The sequence below is a fragment of the Schizosaccharomyces japonicus genome, assembly GCF_000149845.2.
Source record: "Schizosaccharomyces japonicus yFS275 unplaced genomic scaffold supercont5.3, whole genome shotgun sequence".
NCBI classification, from domain to species: Eukaryota; Fungi; Ascomycota; class Schizosaccharomycetes; order Schizosaccharomycetales; family Schizosaccharomycetaceae; genus Schizosaccharomyces; species Schizosaccharomyces japonicus.
Window position 1 is genome coordinate 1,752,785 of NW_011627862.1, and position 19,094 is coordinate 1,771,878.

The window sequence follows — 19,094 nt, forward strand, 5'->3', positions numbered from 1 at the left end:
AAAATAATAACAACTACGCTGTTTTATTAATGAAACTGATCTAATTCTTTTTGCTACACATATACTCTTGCTTTTTTTGAACTAGCCGCTTTTTCGCCGCTTTTTTTGAATATTGTATCGCTCTTTACAGATGAGAAATTCTGTGAATTGTGCTCTCCTATGACTGTTCTTAGATTCTATTCATTTTCTTCTGTGTGTATTGACAAACCCAAATCTAATCCATTGATTCAGTTTATCGACTTTTACAATTTCAAATTTGTATGAAAAGCCAACTTACGAGTACGAAGGGCATTCGCTCCAGAAATATATGCAATGGAGGATAACCGAGCATCTCCTCCGAATACTGTTTTAAAGGATATGGTTGTTAAACAAAATGATTCAAACAGGGTTCCTCCACATGCCTCAAATGAGAACTCATTGTCAACATCACAACCTTTACCGTTGCCGGTGCCAAAAAGAAAAAGAGGCCGACCAAGGAAACAAGCGAATTCTGTCCCTCAAGGGAATCCTTCCAATGTGAAAGTTGCTGAACTCAATGAGCCGGTGAAAAGGAAACGAGGACGCCCTCGTAAAAATCCCCTCATACCAAATGCTGCAACCAGTAGCATCCATAGTGCAACAGTCATGAATCCGGAACCATCGACTGTAGTCAACAATAGTTCGGAAGTATCAGCTTCTGTTTCAACAGACGCCATGGAGCGTGCCTTTTTAAAACGGAGAAAAGGCCGCCCTAGCAAACAAGATATGTTAGTGAGAAAAATTCTTTCTCTTGCAGCTGACTCCTTGGTAAATAATACTGATCCTAATTATTCGGATTTATACTTGACAGAGAAAGCGCCGCACGCATCAAAGAAAAAAGACGCATTACCTAAGGATGTACCGTCTTTAGATGATTCGAACACATTAGGCATTGATGATAAGAGTATTACCTCCCAAGCTTGCGCAGTTCCTGCATTGGGATCCGAAATGAACAACAGCTCTTCCAAAATGGCATCAAGTAAGCCCCAAAGACGACGGAGGAAGCACTCAAACTTTCTTTCTCCTTTTTCTTCTATTTTATCTACAAAGGCTCCCTCAACGTCTACTTCCCCTTTTCATTTTTCTTTCCCTCAATTACCTGAAAGAAAACGGGGAAGAAGAAGTCGTGAAGAGCAACTTCTTCGAAATTTTGGATTTGTAACCAGGTTTGATTTAGCACATATCAAAAGTGGGACTTTTTTTGACACGGTGTTAATTTCAAATTCGAAAGAAACCAAGGATTGCCGATTATCAGATGACTCTGCGGGTCCATGTAACAATCAAACACCTTCAACTTCTATTACTTCCGCAGTACGATCTCAAAATACATCCAGTACCACTGCACCTGACAGTAGGCGTTCTTTTGAAGAAGAATATGATTCATTTGACGATTCACAAATTAATCTTGACGTTTTGGAAAGAATTGAACAAGATGTACATCTTAAGGAACACAAAAATTCAACTAATGGCCACAATTCTCGCCCGAACCCCATCCTCCATGACGCTTCTTCTGAATCCCCTCCACCGCTTAGTTCCCAACCGTATAACTTTCCTGAGTGTTTATCCTCTGAATCACCGAAATCTCCTGTACTGAGCGCTTCTCCGTCCTTTTACACTCGTTCCAACAATAGTGCTACTTCTCCTACTTCCGCTAACGATGCTCATGAAGAACAATTACCATTTTCCTCTCCCCTCAAATCCTCCACTGTCTCAAACCAAATTACAGATGGGCGAGTTTTAGCCTCTTCGCCCATAATGGAGACATTCCGTATTCATCATGCCGACAGTGCACGTCCCACTCCATCAAACAGCACGTATCATTCTGGCAAATTGAATAGTCCTTCGTTTTCCGCTACTACAGATGAAGTTTCAAAAACGGAACCTGCGGCCAAACTTATTAATTGTATGAGCGGTTTACGTTCCATTCGAAACAAAAAACTTTCTAAGAGGTCACTCACCAAACCATTCAAAAGTCCGCTATTGAGCTCAAACAAGTTTCTTCATCAGAGACGAAAGGAAAACAATTTCTTGCGCGTGACTCAACGAAACGATCCACTGATACAAAAAGAAGCAGAACTGGAGAGAGATATAGCAGAACTCAATCATAAATTAGAAACTGTTCGTATGGCTTTGAAGGCTGAAGCTGGTGGACTCGATACAAACTCCATTGCTTCAAAGATTCAATGCTGGCGTAACGCAGCTCGCCTCGCAATTGAAGTTTTGTTTCCCGTCTTTTCTCTACGCTTTAGTACTATGATGCAGGAGGTTCCGGTGTCTGTTATTCCTAACGTTGTGGATGAACTTCGCGAGAAACCTTGCACTATAGGTACATTTTTGCGTCAGTTAGATATTCCATTTCATCTTGTTGGATACAACTCTGAGAGCAACTGTTGGGATGACTAGTTGGCATCTATGGATAATGTGGTTTAATTTGTTTTTACTCTTCTTCTTCGTACAGGTTCAACAACTGCCCCTATTGCCTCAATTTTAAGTCTTATGCCTACAATTTTTTCAACAAGGAAACTACTACGTTTTTTCCTTTCCACGCTCTAACGTCTTTGCAATTCTACTTTTAGTTAACGTTTAGTTTGTTTTTTTTTTTTCTCTTTTTTGTATGAACAATGAATAGAATGACTTATGAAAGATAATAATACCAACCGTAGCGTAAACCCAATAGACAACGTATACCGCCACTTTTGTGATGCATTTTATACTCTCTACCATGTTCTATGGGCGGGACTTGGGTATATTTCGGGTTTCAGAGTCGTTCACGAACAAACACCCACAGCATCAAAAAACTTGGTATTGTGCTTGTAACCTCTAAATTTATTCCTTAGACTTCAAATACGTTAATATGAGTAACAACAACAAATTTGCACTGTCAATCATTGATTTTCTGCAAGTCTCCGCAGCTAACGAGCATTTGGCAAAGAACAAACAGGAATGCCTGGAAGTTGCTGGTACGGATACAGATATAAAGAAATCATTGTAACTAACACGTGCAGCTCAATGTTTGGCAGATGCCTTTGACTTGGACAAGAAAGACGCACCCTCTGGCGCTGGTGCAAAGCTGAAAACTGCTTTTGAAGAATTTCAGGCTCGTGAAGCAGCCCTCACTGAGGCTAAGAAGAAAGAAGCAGAGGAACTGAAGGTTAAGGGAAACGAGGCTGTGGCTAACCATGAGTACGAAACTGCCATTGATTACTATACCCAAGCTCTCAACATCATTCCCACGTCTCCTGTCTTCCTTTCCAATCGTGCTTCCGCCTATAGTCATCTTGGACAACACGAGAAGGCTATTGAGGATGCTGAAAAGGCTGCTCAAATCGAACCTACTCACGTTCGTGCTTACAGCCGTCTTGGCTATGCAAAGTATTCTCTGGGACGACTCGAGGAAGCCATTGAAGCCTACAAAAAGGGTCTTTCTCTCGACCCCAACAATGCTGTTTTGCAAAAGAGTCTGAGCTTGGCCGAGAAGAAATTGGAGGCCAAGGAGGAATCCTCTTCTTCTGCAGCTTCTACTACTACCCAAGATCGTGCTGCACCCAGTGGTCTGCCTAACCTCGGCGGTCTCGGTTCCGGTGGCATGCCCGATTTGGCATCTCTTATGAACAATCCTGGTATGTCTTTATGTGTTGAAACCTAAATTGTCGAATTACTAACCTGTCATTGTAGCTGTCATGAACATGGCTCAGAACATGATGCAATCTGGTGCTTTGAACGGCCTTTTGAATAATCCTAACATTGCCAATATGGCCCGCAACTTCCAAAACGGTCAAATGCCCAACCTTCAAGATCTCATGAACAATCCTCAACTTCAACAAATGGCTCGTAGCTTTATGGGCGGCATGGGCGGCAACAGTGAGAACTCTAACAACAACTCTGGAAACCACTGATTTACATGACGCATTTAGTCACGCTTTTGTTTTCATAGTTTCTCTTCTAAAGATTTTTATTGATTACCCTAACTAAACGATTGTGACAGAATGTGTGTAGCTTTCGCCGATTTCGAGAAAATAATATTTTAATTGTAGATGACCAAAAAAAATGCAATGAAGTAATGTTTACTCAGTATCCTCAAAATCATCTGCAGTGTCCTCTTCGTCTAAGGAAGAGATAGCGTCTTCGAATTCGTCATTTTCATCTTCAGCTTCACTTGGGTTGGCAAATAAGCCATTAATGTAAGAACGAAGTCTTCGTAAGAGTGGTAGAACGGTATTGGTGTCCTCCAAACCATCAATAGCATCTCCTTGAACAGCATTCTCTCGGTCTTGATGCTCCTCATTTGTTGCATTAACCCCGTTTTCTTCATTTTCCTCTTGCTGTCCTTGATTCCGATTAAGAACGGCGTTCGTAAAATAAGAAACCAATGAATCCGTTAAACCATGAGACACACTGGGTTGCACCTCAGAGTCATACATTCCTGGAGGCAAAGGATCATAGGCCAAAATATTTTGCTGAGTAATTCTCCGGGGTAAGTATTTAATGAGTGGTTGTTCGTTCATTAATAGAACGCATCTAGCGATGTTCTCTGTAACTTCGGTGCAACGTGCCTCCACAGGCTCAAGCCCATCCAAGTCAGTGACACACTGTTCAACGAAGCTGACGACGTCAGGCGAAGACCATAACTCATGTGCATGCAGAGGATACATTTCGGCGTAAAACTCCTGCATTACATCCTCACAGGCTATAGGAGCTATCGTATGACGAACACCAATGGCATTTAACAAGGGTACCAACATAAAAGGCGCACGCTCACAAGCAACGTGCAATGCATTTCTTGAATCATCGCAATCTCCGTATAGTTGATACATTGCCAATGCAGATGAATACATTAGACTTGGGTAGGTCTCAATAAAATTCTCTTTATCCGCGAAGTTGGCATAATGAATAAGCCAATCGAACTCTCTCGATTTGAGTGCAAATATATCGATACAAGCAGATAAGGCATAAGGGTCGGTTTCGTCTAACTGAAGGAGCAACTTTCCAAATTCCAACACAGTATGCCAACAGTTACGTTGAGTAAGGTTGGTAAGATGCAGCCATATACTCAAGAAGAAATCGCGATTCGCCTCAACGACAAACGGCAATCGAACTCTTCCAGTAGCCAAATTGAAGAGAGGGTGCAACGATGAATCAAAAGCATACAAAGCGCGACCAACAAGGCTGCTAGCCAACTCGTGGTCGCCTTGTTGCAGTACGACATCGGAAACCTGCAGAAGTGTGTCAATGTGAAATGGATGTGAGCGAAGGAGAGAGAACAAATTATTGGGATCGTAAGTTTGGACGCAGAAAAGAAACGTGTCTTGTGCTTCTTGATATGTTCTGCTTCTCGTGAATTCGAAGTAGCTTATACCGTCCTTTTGCTCCGTCATCTTCATACTCAGACCCGTGCGAATCATTGCTGGCCATCCCTCCTCTGGTTGGATAAGCACATAGCGCCGTCTTCGCTGAATTCCTCTTCGTTTCGCTACAGAACGTTTTTCAACAAGCCGTCCAAACAGTTTTCTGAGCTCTAATTCGGGGTTTAGTAAGTTCAAGTTAACCTTACAAAGATCTGCACGAACAGCAACAGGATCATAGGAAGGTACCGATTGGGTCGACGATGATTCAGGAACTGCTTCTTCGTGATATTTCAGCTTAATCTCAGCGACAACCCTTTCCAAGTCATCAACACTCGTGTCATTTTCCAACTGTTCATTTGGGAGACTTTTATTGGCACCTCTTGCCTTCGATTTCTTCTTCTTCTTCTTTTTCTTCTTTTTTGAAGGTGCTGCCGGCTTTACAACCTCAGTCAGTTCCTCTGTAGATGTCTTTTCTTCAAGACCATCGTCATCTTCTTCATCCTGTTCTTCCTCCTCGTCATTAAGCAATTGAAAGATACTTTTTTGTTTGGTAGATTTTGAGCGTTCATACAACTCATCCTCTTCGGAAGACTCTGTATCTGACTCTGAACCAAGATATTGCAGTTCACGCTGTCGTTGAAGCCTGCGTAAAGCCCGTGTCGACATTTCGCATGTTTTTGGTGGAAGCCAACTTTTTGCCTCACCGTGACTAGGGAGGAAATAGCTATTCGGATACAAGCAGTATGGATGGCATTACAATGAATAAATAGAATAGTTTACTGTCTTCGTTGAATACAAAAGAACGCATGTAGTTCATTTACTAGCAATATAAAGTTCCACTTCCCCTATAGCTTACTCATATCTATTAAAAGCTGCTTACTAAAACTATGTTAATACAAATAACGATAATTGTAACGAAAACCCAGTAGTCACAGAACATGACTCTTTTTAACCATAACCAAAAATTCCCCATATCCCTTCACAAATCATGCTTAGAATGAAACAACCTTTTTAGCAGGAGCCTTAGCAGCCTTTTTCTGAGCAGTGGCAGAAACAATCCGTGAGTACTCGTGAAAACCATCTTCATCAGGTCCAATAGCGCCGACAGAAGAGGCAACACGTCCTCGAATAACGTCCTCACGAGTGATCTTGTCACAGTCTTTGGCAAAGTGGTGCACAGAAGAGCAAAGTTTGCATCCGCCTCCCCTTGGATACAAACCTTTAGGATTGTCTGGACATTTCGAAGCGAGATGGCCCTTCGCCTTGCAGATGAAACATGTCGCAAACTCTAGAGGTCCCTTCTTAGCACAAGAACTCAACGTGTGTTCTGTGCTTCCACAGCGAAAACAAATAGCCTTAGAATTTCCACTTTCTGGACAATCTTGAAGAATATGGCCTTGCTTTCTACATCCAAAGCAAAACTTGTCTGTCTGTCTCTTAACTTGTCTTCTCACACGTCTGTGTTCAGAACGCTTCTTCTTTTGGTATTCACTGAACTTAGGTCTTCCTGCGTTTTTCGTTTTTTGAACCAGATTCAGTCTCACCATCGCCAGAAGCACCTTTAGGTAATTCAACGGGTTTATACTCGTATGGAGTCGCTTGCAAAAAGCGTTTTTTGCCCATGTTTGTGTATCTAGCCATTTTGAAAAAAGAATGCAGACAGGAGATAACAAAAGGCTTCTCAAAACTTAAAAAACAAAAGGACTAGCACTACCCAAAACCTTAAAGGTCTATAATAAAACCAGTAAACAGCAGTAACTCGCTGTAATATAATAATACACCTTTTTCCCCAACTTTGTTGTGGTTAGAGTGTATTTTGGGGTACTCCCTCCTTGCAATCAAACTGCTTGGTGGTGAGTTTTTGGTGTAGCATTACCAAGGTTTATCCACGCATTAAAATATAATAACCGTCTCTAATGCTGCCACCAAACTCTGACTGCTGTTGTTAATAGTACGGTGTTTCACCCAGTCAATACAGCTACCCTCTCCCAACACAGCAGCACTATGAGCAGGGCCGAAATTCAAAGCTTGACGGTAAAAAATTACCGTCTAACAGACTTAATTGGTGACTTCGCCGGAGAAGAACTGTATGTCCTGTTAACACTGAGTTACTGTTACTGACATTTTTTCTACAGAGTCCTTGTTGAAGGTGATTCTTTGATTTTCCGCGTTTTAGGAAATGACTGTCACTTTTTTGGAAAAAATGGCGTTCAAATTTTGCATGGTATTTACAGGATTGAAAAGGAACTTGCGAAGTTTAAACAGGCTCGTTTAAACTACTGCATTGTATTTTTTAAAAAATGGGAGGCTTTATATACGAGATACGACCCTTTGTTGAGGGAATCACTCATTTTGTTTCGTCGTATTTTGATCCGTCATCTTAGAAAACACGTGTCGGTATACTCGTTTAAGAATGTTTCGGATTCTCAATGGAGTTTGTTTATTTCAAAGCATCGTCCTTACGGCTTTGTTGCTCTTGACACACCGCACAGTTCTACTGAGAATGGATTAAAGCTTTCTGAGGAGCAAGTACTTGTTTTCAAGTCATTTGTATACTCCGCTTTGGCAGACGGAATCCCTGTCGCTCTCTTAGGTTCTTACAAGTTTGTCGATAACAAAATATTGGTCTCCATCAAGTCTGCTTTCTCTCAACGTTCCCCTGAACACGTCGAAAGCGCCTACAAGGTTCTTTCTAAGGCCTTGAATAAGTTTGAGAAGGTTGACTATGAAATGGAGCTTCCTGACATTGATGTTGACTCTTGTGAAACGAACGCTGAGCGTGTGATCGTGCTCGTTGCCGGTTATTTGCTGCGTCACAGCAAATCTAAGAATATTATGAACTACGCCAGACTTTTAGTGCTTCTGACCTCTGTGTTGGATCAACTCTCCTTAAAATCTCGTTTCCAACCCTCTTACGAAGCTTTCCAACACGAGGATGTTCAGACTTTCTTGGTCGAGTTCTTGAAATGCAGCTCTACTGTACTTCAATTCATTGACTCTAAGGTGAACGGTTTCCACGATCTTTTTGACAGCCGTGTCTTCATGCGTTTGATGGCTGATGCCGCTCGTGGCAAGTTGGAACTTCCCGAGATAAACCAAGAGCGCGCCTTGTCTTTGTGGAAAGTAATCATCGACTTCTGCCCCGAAGCAGGCGAGTTACTTGACTTCAAGCCTTTTGAGGGAATTTCGGAAGACTTGTTTACTCCCATGCTTCCAAAGGTTACGGACGTTGACACTGCTCTTTGTGTTATATATGACCCTGTTATTGCTCAGTTTTATGAATCTTCTGAGTGGCATGAAATCCCCGAGAAGGAGCCTCGTCCCTTGGAGACCGTCTTGGACTTTTCTCGTCTTCGGATTAACGATAAGGCCATGACCAACAAGCGCTATGAGGATCTGAAGTCAATGCAGAAAAAAACTGGCGATGAGGTGAAAGATCGTCGTCAACAAAGCCGTGCTAGAAAACAAGATCAATTCTTTATTAGTCACGTTCAGAAATACGCCAGTTCTTTAACGGGTGCTAAGGGTGGTCAACTTAAGCGTTTAACCATCTTTACGAACACTGCAAAGGAAAATGTTGCCAAGTCCAAGGAGGCTGAGTTGGCAGAGAAGGAAAAGGAGAAGGAGAAAGAGGAACCCGCTAAGAAGGGTAAAAAGGATAAGAAGGAAAAGGGCGCAAAGAAGGGAAAGAATGGAAAGGCTGCTAAACCATCTAAGGCCGACTTAATTCGTGCGGAGATTGCTGCTAAAAAGGCTGAAAAGGAGGACAACAAAAATGAGATGATTTGGCAAGAAACTAAGGCTGACTTGAACCGCGTTAAGGACTTGCATCTTCGTGTTTCTCGTCTTGCCCAACTGCTTTCAATCAAGTCGTTTGATCCCTATATTGAAAATGAGATGCGTCTCTACAAGATTCGCATTCTCTTGTCTCTTTGGGCTGCCGTTTGTGTTTCTGACGAGGAGAAGGAGAAGAACATCAACTTCGCTGTTGAGATCTTCCGTGAAATTTCGCTCATCTATCCTAACCCCATCACAAAGCAAATTAAGGCCGCTTTAGACGACACTTTGACTGCCTTTGGATTGGAATCTGTTATCCGTAAGGTGAAAAAGCTTGAATCTCGTCCCCTCTCTTTCCCTTTCGTCCTTCCCGAGTTGGAGGACGAAGAGATGGATATGGAGATTCCCTACACTTCGTCCACATTCCAACTTCTCCACTTTGGTGAGTACATGGAGCGTTCTATGGGTAGTGCTCCCGACTCTCGTGTTGCTTTTGATCCCGATAAGTGGCAACGCGATACTTTGGATATTCTTGACCGTGATGAGTCTGTCTTCGTTGTTGCTCCTACCTCTGCTGGTAAGACCTTCATTTCTTTCTATGCTATGGAGAAGGTTCTCCGCGATAACGATGAGGGTGTTGTTATTTACGTTGCTCCTACTAAGGCCTTGGTCAATCAACTGTCTGCTGAGGTTTATGCTCGTTTTAACAAGAGATACCCTCATGCTGGTCAAACTGTGTGGTCGGTTTACACTCGTGATTATCGTATCAACAACCCTACCAACTGTCAAGTGTTGATTACTGTCCCCCACGTTTTGCAGAGCATGCTTTTGCAGCCTGCTTTGGCTAACGCTTGGTGCCCCAAGATCCGTCGTATCATTTTCGATGAAATTCACTCTATTGGACAAATGGAAGATGGACTTGTCGCCGAGCAATTGCTTCTCCTGTCGCCTTGTCCCATTGTTGCTCTTTCTGCTACTGTTGGTAATCCCAAGGAGTTCCACCACTGGCTTTCTGCTTTGCAACGTGCCCGCGGAATTCCTGTTCATCTAATTGAGCACAAGCACAGATACTCTGATCTTCGTAAGTTTGTCTATGGCGCTACTCGCGATTTCGATGGACTTCAAGATGAGAAGGACTGTGGTGAAATCCAGTTTTTGCATCCTGCTTCTGCAATGTCATTCTCTGATGGTTCCACAACAGGTCTTACATTTGAACCTCGAGACTGTCTTCAGCTTTATCATGCTATGAAGCTTGTCTCGAAGGGTGACTTTAAGATTAGCAAGAAATTGGACCCTGACAATTACTTCAGTGACTGCCAATTTATCAAAAAAGTTGACGTTGTTGCTTACGAGAAGAAAATCAAGGAAACTCTTCACACCTGGGCCTCCCTTCCAAATGCCTTTGCTCCAACCTCTCCCTTCCAAGCTCTCATCCGTCATTTCTGCAATGAGCCTCAACGCCTTATCAATAACCAGTTGAAGCTTCACAAGGATATTTCTAGCATTGAATACATTGCTAAGAGTACTTTGCCTATGTTGAAGGATTTGCATAGCAGAGATTTATTGCCTACCATCTGCTTCAACTACGACAGACAGGAGTGTGAGTTTATTGCTGAGACGGTTTACAAGACCTTGACCGAGAAAGAGCGTGAATGGCGTGAGAACTCTGAGGAATGGAAGGAGAAGATGCGTGAGTATAAGAAATGGCAAGCTTCCGCAACTCAAAGAGCTAAGCAAGCCGAGAAGTTCCAAAAGCTTGCTACCGAGAAGCAAAAACTCCAGGCTCTTAAGGAAGCTGGCGATGTCTCCTGGATTGAATTTTTCGACCCGAACGAGCCATCTGCTGAGTTCTCTTTTGCTGGTGTGAAGTCTACCTACGGTAAGGAAGAGCTTTACCGTGATTTGGAGTCCCTTCGTAATCGCCATGCCGTTCCCGAATGGTACATTGATGCTCTTTACCGTGGTATCGCTATTCACCATTCCGGTTTGAACAGACGTTACCGTCAAATTGTCGAGGTTCTTTTCCGTTGTGGTCAACTCACCGTTGTTATCGCTACTCGTACTCTTTCTTTGGGTATTAACATGCCTTGTAAGACTGTTGTTTTCTTGGGTGATAGTCAACAACTGACTGCTTTGAACTTCCACCAAGCTGCTGGTCGTGCCGGTCGTCGTGGTTTCGATCTCTTGGGTCGTGTTGGCTTCCTCGGTGTTCCCATGCACAAGATTTATCGTCTTCTTACTACTAAGCTTTGGGATATCCAGGGTCAATATCCTGTTACGACAACGTTGACTCTTCAACTTAGTCAATTGGTTTCAGGTTCTCAGGCTTCACCTTTCGCTCGTGACCTTGTGAAGGCATTGGTCAATGAGCCCAAGTTCATGAAGAATGGTGAGACTTTCAGCGTCCAATTCCTTCATCATCTTCGCTTCAACATTGAGTATCTTCGTAGAGAGGGACTGCTTGATGAGTTCTGCAAGCCCATCAACTTGTCCACTTTGACTACTCATTTGTACTATGCTGAGCCTTCGAATTATGCCTTCATTAATCTTCTTCGTCAAGGTATTTTCCATGACTGTGCTAAGGTTTATGAGAGCAACAGACTTGAGGCTATGAAGCTTACTGTCTCTATTCTCGCTCACCTCTTTGGTCGTATTCCACTTTCCGCTGAGTACGCTGCTGAAATTAAGAGTCGGAATGACTTGGCACCTTCAGAAGTTTTGCTTCCCGAACTGCCTTCTAAGGCTTTGGACGTTTTGCGTGCACATGATCAACGTGTTTTGGACTTGTATAAGACTTACATTCGTTTGTACCAGGAACATGGAAACGTCGGTGTCAATGACACTGAGCTTCCTTTGTCGAAGATTGCCGTTGGCGGTACCGAGGAATTGCCAAACTCCGCCAAATTTGGTGTTATTTCACCATTCCATGCACTTGGCGGTTATACTGATGCCGATGTCAAGGATGTTCCAAGCTTCCTTGAATCCATTTCGGACAACATTCTCTTGAAGACGTCTCATCTTCCTTTCGCCCTTAGTGGTGACAAGTATCTTAATGCTTACCTCCTTGATTTCTTTGTTCATGGAAGCGTTGAGCTTCTTGTTGAACAAAATGATCTTAAGCACTCTGAGATCTGGTTCGTTCTTAACGATTTCAGTTTGGCTCTTGCTACTATCTGTAGTTGTTTGGGTAACTTGTTGAATCTTGTTACCGAGGCTGATCTTGAGAATGCTATGAGTGCTTTGGAAGGTTCCGACGCTCTCCAGGCTTCGTCTGAGAAGACGGATAACAATACGACTACAACATGGACTTCTACTATTAGTACGAACTACTCTACTACTCAAAGCCCGGATGAGAAGCTTGACGTTGAGTTGTTCAAGGTTTACCGTATGTTTTTGGATGTTCGTAATGAGTTCGATACGAAGTTCAAGAAGATGTGGGCTTAGGCTTCGCGGGCGTGCTTGTCCATGCTTTTCACGACACTGGTACTGGCTGTACATTTTAGTGGTACTAAATGTTCTTTCCACAGAGTTATTGAGTTGATCCTCACGAAGTGGATAACTAATGTAGACATAATTTTTTAGAATAAAACTGGGTAGTACAAATAAGCCTGTAATGCTTCGTCGTGATGTCTGGTGTTGTGTTTACTGTCCGCTAGATCCGTAGTTGGTATGTGATTATTGTCGCATTAAATCATGTTATATAAATACTGTGTACTACTCACTGTATACGGTCGACAGCTCGCTCCTTCCGAACTGTTACTACTGGTGTGAGATACTCAAGAAGGCATTTTTTGGGATTACAACGACAGACGAGAAACAATGCCGTTAACTGTCGAAAATGCAAAGCAGTTGATTGACGATTTTATGCTTAGAGATGCCACATTCATGTTGGTAAATTACAATGAGCCGCAAGTAGATAAGATTTACAGTATGCAACATAACGATCAAAATTACTGAGAGACTACCGTTTAGTTTGTCATTTCCCTTGTAGCTAACTTAAATACTTGAACAGTTCTGGACAGTTCTTTCAACCCCCCTCAAAATGCACACTTGTCCATGTGCAAACTGGTACCAAAAGATGCTCAATTACTTCTTTTGTTAAGTGTCAAAAATGCGGACAAAAAAGCGGTTCCAGCATCTTTTGCCGAACGTTTAGTTATGATGGAAGCAATGGCACTGGACCTACAAGAGGCAAGACCAATTATTGGATTATGTAAACACGCTTTGTTTGCCGATAAAGCAGAAGCCATCCATAATTCGCTTCATACAGCGTCACAATCATACTTGCTCGGATTTGACACGCTAGTCAGACTCCTGGATCCAAAGTACTATGAGCCGCAAGGCATTGAACAAGCACTCGGACACTTTTTCGCCAGTACGAAAGTGATGTGCGTTGCTAGGCCCGACGTATCATCAGGTCTTTCCGAACAGGAGGAATACATGAGGAGTATCGCCAAGGGCGATATGAAAGGTATCCCAGCACAGTGGGCCAGCCGGATTACATTTGCAACGTTGCGAAACGGAGGAGAAGGAGTCAGTAGTACAGCTGTTCGAAAGGCCATTAAGGAAAAAAATGATGAACTTGTCAAATCGCTCGTTCCACCAGCGGTGTATCAGGTATTGAAAGAGCTTCGACCATACTAGACAAATACAAATGAGTAGATATATCTGTGATCATTTCGTCATTCACCAGAACCCTTTTTTGAGTATGCCAATAATTTATTGAAAATTCAGAGCTTTCTTTGCCATTTCCAAGACACCTTCGTAGGTTGCGTTACCACCAATGAAGCCGGAAGCATGAACGAAAATGCATCCAGGAATACCGGTCAGTTTGGACAGGGCATCGTCACGGACACCACGCCAGGGCTCGGGCAGAGGCAAGCGGGAAACGAAAGAATCGGGCGAAATGCTGACAGCTTGGATACGCCAATTTTTGCCATCACTGTAGAGTGCGTATTTGAACTGGCCGACGATATTCTTCTCCTCCTCAATTTCGAACAAGTGACTCTTCCAAGGACAGCTCTTTTGGAAAACAATGATCGGAGACGAACCAGCTTCGTTAACAGCGGACTCCACGATTGACTTTGCGGGAAGCCAAGAAAGAGTATAGTATTTGACAGCTGCCTCGAACCAATGACCCATCATCCGACTAGCCTTCATGAATTGCTCATAAATAGCATCGTCATCCTGCTTGTCGGAATTCCACTCAGGAAAAAGCATGGAAACCATACCGGGGAGACTTAAAGAGGAGCGGAAGGCAGGCTTCAGCTCGGCAGGGTATGGAGAAATACCATTGTCATCAGCGTCAAGGCCTTCGATGAACTCGCGGTAAATCTTTACATGAAGCAAGTCCAATTGGCTTTCCGTAATGGGAGCGCTAGGCAAGATGGAGGTAATAACACGCTTACCGAAATACTTGTACACAAGACCAGCACTGGAAAGTTTGGTTTTATAGTCGGGAGAGAAAGTATCATTGAATTCACGCTGGTGATGGTCAAAATACTTCACACCGTCGAACTTTCCGCCAACGTCTACGGCAATGTCACAGGAATCAATGAGCTCGAGGTCACGAGTACGAATTACTTTTGCATCACGGTATTCCTCCAGACAACGCAGCATATAGACTGCGAGGGCTAAGCTCAGTTAGTAAGCATGCATGAAAAGTGAGAGAGGAGCAGAAAGGATCACCGTTTTGGTGAATCTGTACAGATTCATCAACGTTTTCGTTTTCTTATGAACCGAAAGACTCCCTCATCTTTAACACGTACATTCATCAGCGTGAAATTTTCCACTATGAGTAGCAATTCGTTTTTGAGAAGACATCCTGAAGCGTCTAGAGAATGGAAGAACGCAAATTTTGCTTATTAAATTTTGGAGTGGTAGTTGGCGCATTCGCTACCATTGTATTGGATGCTCCCTGAGAAGCTTTCGCCGCGTTTTTAATTCTCGTTAAACGAGTAGTTTGTTCGCAAAGACCAGCAAGCACCGGCGCTTTTATTGTCGGGATTGAATTTTAATTGAAAATTGAAAAGAAGCGTGCATGTCGTTCAATACGAGAATGAACAAAAATTAAGTACGTGTATTGTTAGTAAGAATAAGCTCGTCGTTGCAGTGAAACGAGACATTCAGAGCACAAGAATCGGATCAGGTCGCAGAAAATGAGTAGTAAATGCAATTTTTTGTACGCGAAATTCAATGGCAGCGTCCATTCCTACTATACTCGTGATTCTTTATATAATCCTCTCTCTGGAATGGTTTACAGTTTGTACCAAGCGTTTATACCATCCATTTCATAACCACAGAAATTAAATTCGGATCTTCATCAGCTGTCATTTCACAGTTCATTGTGCAATTCTAGTTTTGAACGTCGAGTTGACATTTTTTTCGTCCTGTTTTAAGCAATTTGAAGCCTAGAATTCTGTTAAACGTTCAGTTTAAATTGAAACAGCACTCGTTCAGTGTTCTCTTTGCATTTTTTAACAATTTATTAAACATTGTTCTCATTTTCGTGACATTCAGTTTCTGCCGTAGTTGGGAGAGGACAAAACGAGATAGGTGGTTGCTGTGCTTTGTTGTTCCGGCGGCTTACGTGTAGAAAACCTTATTTGGGGTTTCGACTTCGACGTGTCGCGTCGTGCCCAGTGCCATAATACACATGGATGAGGATAATATCCCATTGGAGTCGTTAAAGACTCCAGAAATACAAAGAAGTATTCGTATATTTCTGTTTAAACGTCTATTAACGCTTAGGTTTTGTCCCTTCATTTGAGGATACCTCAATGCTTTCGAATTCAAAAAGCAATGCGTTCGTAGAAGACTTTTTCATGCAGAACTACATTCCAGACACGCTTGACGGTGCACTAAAAGAGTTGAATCTTGAATCTCATAAAATTGACGAAATAAACTCGCAAAATATAAAATCTTACTACGAGTTGATGGAGTCTGTGGACAAAAACGAAGATGTAGAGACGTTGACTGATGCAATGGACACTTCGGGTATATCGCTCCTTGAGCAGCCAAGTTTTGGAACGGTAAACTTTGACGAATGGTTAAATTCGCCTTCTCCGTCCAAACTTATTCAAACTCGCGAATATGAAAAACCAGTGGCTCGCATTCCGTTAATGGCTGTCAATCCACAGAGCCTTACTCCTTCAAGAAGCTTACGGAAACAACATATGTTGCAAAGTCCGACGAAGATGCAGAGTCCAGGGACACCGTGTATGCGTTTGCGAAAAAATAGACAAACTCCTCTATCTACAAGAGTTACCCCGATCCGACTACAAAGCTACCCGTTGAGAGATAGTCCCGCAGAACGGGAACAAGAGCATTGTGATGAAACGTGTCCTCACTTGTTTCGGTTAGAAAAGATACGTGACCTTTTAGCATTTGTTCAACTTGAGCTGAAATGCTATGTTGAGCCCTACAAGCGTCAAGTTAAAGAGCTCAAGGAGGAGTTGCAGCGGCGAAATGCCGAAGTGGACGAATTAAAACGACAGCTTGCTGCAAACGGTCGGATGGAGACTTGATACAGGCATTAAATAATATGCACTACGACGTATATGATAAAATAACCTCACATGCTGACAATGTGGATGACTGAATGGCCCATTCTACATCATGTGCTAATGGGTGTTAGTATGGTCCTGCTTATGTCGTTTTATAAAAAAGAAAAGACCTCGTTCAGTGGTTTAAGGTTACTTCTTACCTTCTTTTAGTCTGCCCCACTTTTCCGTTTGGTATTTCGTTTCCAGGTTTGCACATTCAATGGCATTCTTGGTGTCCATTTTATTCATTGTCATATGCATACCAATGACGAAGCTCTTCATGCTTCGGGTAATCTGTTCAAAACAAGCCAGACGCCAATGGTTCTGTTGCCGGAGCCATTGAAAGGCGGCACGTTTTACTTCAAGCGGCTGTTTGTTTGGAATTAACCCCTTGTCTCCGTCGAGATACTTTAGTTGGAGTCCAAACAGTTCCTCGATATTCGCTTTCAGCGGGAAATATCTTTGTTTTTGTTCAGCTAACAGTTTGCCTTCATACTCATGTGAGGGAGCATAAACGAGAACCGTGTCACTGTCGAGATAGTTCATGAGTTGTTCGTACAGTACATTCAGTGTCTCCTCGCCATTCTTTTGCTCTTTCCACGTCTTCATATCAATAGCTCGTGTCACGAGCGAAGTTAGAGAAAGTTGATACTTACCGATACTGCCTGGGGTCAATTGGTTCCATTCTCTAGCGACTAGATGTGCAACTGACTCCATCGTTTTCGGTAATACAACTGGAAACCCATTGGTCGTTTGTAATGGTTTATTCCCTAGCAAGATACGAACACAATCATTGGGCATGTACTCTACGTGTGTTTCCTTCCAGAGTCTTTTCCACAAGTTTTGTTTTAAATCTTTGACTGTGCTGACGCGCGCGTCCGCATACCCTCTCACTAAAAAGGAAAACGTTTGACGCAAACCATGAATCCGATTTTTTGTCCATACAGCTCGCATTTCCAAACTCCCGCGTTCTTTCCTGTCTTGCAAGTTGACTTCTTACTCCGCGCATAGCTGGCCTAATACCCGCGGCATTTCCGAATACAGAAGAAAAATCAAGAACGAAAAAAATGACGGGCGATTTCACTTTTAGCAAATGAATTCATGTTGAATAAAGTTATGCTTACGATTGCCGTTAACGAGTAAACGAGCAGAAGGTCATTTCTGTGATACGAATAAATGTCATTATAATACAGCTCTTTTACGGCGGCCTGGCCCAGCACCAGCTGGCGCCCGCTTTACCGGTTGAAATGAAGGAAGTTTTGTTTCACCTAAGACGTTTTCAGCAAGTTCCGTCGCCGACGGTGGAGCTTTTGTCGTGGATTCCGTTGCCATTCGCCGAACAACGGCACCATCATGAGAAGCAAACAGTTTTTTTGCTTCCTCTAGCAGTTCTTGCTGTTCTGCTTCATCGGCTTCTTGCTTTTCCTTACGTACAGACTCAAGTTTTGCAATGGCATCGTCAATGTCTATGCGAGATCGCCTAGCACTCTGTTCTCGAAGTTCATCGAGCGTGTCGCTGATCTCCATCCGCCGTTTTGTGTCGAGTGTCTTTTGTTCAAGCAATTTTAGATTGTCTGGCGTCTCATTTGCAGGATCTTCTCCATCAAGTTCGGGGTCTTCATGAGCTTTCAACTTTTGTTCTCTCCATGGCTCAAAATTCCGAGACGCACCTTTTTCAGCAGCGTAGTCCGTGTGTTTTGGGTCAGTGACAAAGGTGATTTCTGCGGCACAACGTGTGCAACGAATATAAAATCGCAGGATGTCGATGGAAAAGTACTTTTCACCGGTCTTTTCCTTACGAGCATTAAACTTCTTTCCCTTGTAAATGTATTCACCGCAAGTATTACACTTCATTGAAAATGGAGTCATCAACCGAACTGTTGATTTTCCTCCATTGGGTCCTTGAAACTTTTTCTTCTTCTTTGGAGGCGCTTTCGAAGGATCATAGTCTGGAGGAATGTATTTGTTCAGAACTTTACGTTCTGACATTGTTAGTTAATTTCGAAAAAGAAAAACGTGAAAACGGAGGGACGGGATGGGAATTTGTTCTAATGTATGAACTGTACTACACGTTTACGTTCAGATAAATCCGAGTAGTATTCTATGAATCGTTTAATCTACTCAATTTCTTGCCGATAAGACGAGAAACGTGTAAATCGTGTAAATCGTGTAAATGTATATTGAAAATGCTGCGGCAAGAAGAGGCAATTTTATGAAAATGTCTCGAGGAGTCTGAGCTTTAATGGTTGAACTCTTTTTTGTTGATTAAATGCGTGGCCAATATTGAAAAGACTCACCACCAAAAATTGTGTTGTGGGGAAGTGGGGGGAGACATTCGTTCTCACAAAAGAAGCCAATACAATTCTTCGCACAATACTTCTCGTCCTAAGATAGAAAAATAAGATGCTAA

At 42.7% G+C, this 19,094-nt stretch overlaps 10 protein-coding genes across 10 annotated transcripts; 5 read left to right on the forward strand and 5 right to left on the reverse strand.

The window, feature by feature from the left end:
* The first annotated feature begins 12 nt into the window (after positions 1-12).
* SJAG_01495 (Swi5 complex subunit Swi2) lies at positions 13-2,781 on the forward strand. The gene has a single exon (XM_002172711.2). The coding sequence runs from the start codon at positions 313-315 to the stop codon at positions 2,419-2,421; it is 2,109 nt and encodes a 702-aa protein (XP_002172747.1). The 5' UTR covers positions 13-312; the 3' UTR covers positions 2,422-2,781.
* SJAG_01496 (SGT2 family TPR repeat protein) lies at positions 2,722-4,101 on the forward strand. The gene is made up of 3 exons (XM_002172712.2): positions 2,722-2,978; positions 3,024-3,638; positions 3,694-4,101. The coding sequence occupies exons 1-3, from the start codon at positions 2,873-2,875 to the stop codon at positions 3,912-3,914; spliced, it is 942 nt and encodes a 313-aa protein (XP_002172748.1). The 5' UTR covers positions 2,722-2,872; the 3' UTR covers positions 3,915-4,101.
* SJAG_01497 (DUF654 family protein) lies at positions 3,976-6,102 on the reverse strand. Its single transcript, XM_002172713.2, has one exon. It carries the CDS (start codon positions 6,027-6,029, stop codon positions 4,083-4,085), a length of 1,947 nt encoding a protein of 648 aa, XP_002172749.1. The 5' UTR covers positions 6,030-6,102; the 3' UTR covers positions 3,976-4,082.
* Positions 6,103-6,355: 253 nt separating this feature from the next.
* Positions 6,356-7,004, reverse strand: SJAG_01498 (zf-CCHC type zinc finger protein; the record flags this gene model as incomplete). Its single annotated transcript, XM_002172714.2, has 2 exons — positions 6,356-6,870; positions 6,908-7,004. The coding sequence occupies 2 exons, from the start codon at positions 7,002-7,004 to the stop codon at positions 6,356-6,358; spliced, it is 612 nt and encodes a 203-aa protein (XP_002172750.2).
* A 279-nt stretch (positions 7,005-7,283) lies between these two features.
* On the forward strand, positions 7,284-12,767 carry SJAG_01499 (DEAD/DEAH box helicase). Its single transcript, XM_002172715.2, has 2 exons — positions 7,284-7,450; positions 7,499-12,767. The coding sequence occupies exons 1-2, from the start codon at positions 7,368-7,370 to the stop codon at positions 12,582-12,584; spliced, it is 5,169 nt and encodes a 1,722-aa protein (XP_002172751.1). The 5' UTR covers positions 7,284-7,367; the 3' UTR covers positions 12,585-12,767.
* On the forward strand, positions 12,758-15,748 carry SJAG_01500 (fungal protein). The gene is made up of 2 exons (XM_002172716.2): positions 12,758-13,068; positions 13,153-15,748. Exons 1-2 carry the CDS (start codon positions 12,960-12,962, stop codon positions 13,782-13,784), a joined length of 741 nt encoding a protein of 246 aa, XP_002172752.1. The 5' UTR covers positions 12,758-12,959; the 3' UTR covers positions 13,785-15,748.
* SJAG_01501 (eukaryotic protein) lies at positions 13,043-15,120 on the reverse strand. Its single transcript, XM_002172717.2, has 2 exons — positions 14,909-15,120; positions 13,043-14,773 (listed from the first exon to the last, which is right to left on the reverse strand). The coding sequence occupies exons 1-2, from the start codon at positions 15,030-15,032 to the stop codon at positions 13,860-13,862; spliced, it is 1,038 nt and encodes a 345-aa protein (XP_002172753.2). The 5' UTR covers positions 15,033-15,120; the 3' UTR covers positions 13,043-13,859.
* SJAG_01502 (hypothetical protein) lies at positions 15,726-18,857 on the forward strand. Its single transcript, XM_002172718.2, has 2 exons — positions 15,726-15,850; positions 15,891-18,857. Exons 1-2 carry the CDS (start codon positions 15,796-15,798, stop codon positions 16,664-16,666), a joined length of 831 nt encoding a protein of 276 aa, XP_002172754.1. The 5' UTR covers positions 15,726-15,795; the 3' UTR covers positions 16,667-18,857.
* Positions 16,835-17,671, reverse strand: SJAG_01503 (F1-ATPase chaperone Atp12; the record flags this gene model as incomplete). Its single annotated transcript, XM_002172719.1, has 1 exon — positions 16,835-17,671. The coding sequence occupies one exon, from the start codon at positions 17,669-17,671 to the stop codon at positions 16,835-16,837; it is 837 nt and encodes a 278-aa protein (XP_002172755.1).
* SJAG_01504 (splicing factor) lies at positions 17,867-18,673 on the reverse strand (the record flags this gene model as incomplete). Its single annotated transcript, XM_002172720.1, has 1 exon — positions 17,867-18,673. One exon carries the CDS (start codon positions 18,671-18,673, stop codon positions 17,867-17,869), a length of 807 nt encoding a protein of 268 aa, XP_002172756.1.
* Positions 18,858-19,094: the final 237 nt, after the last annotated feature.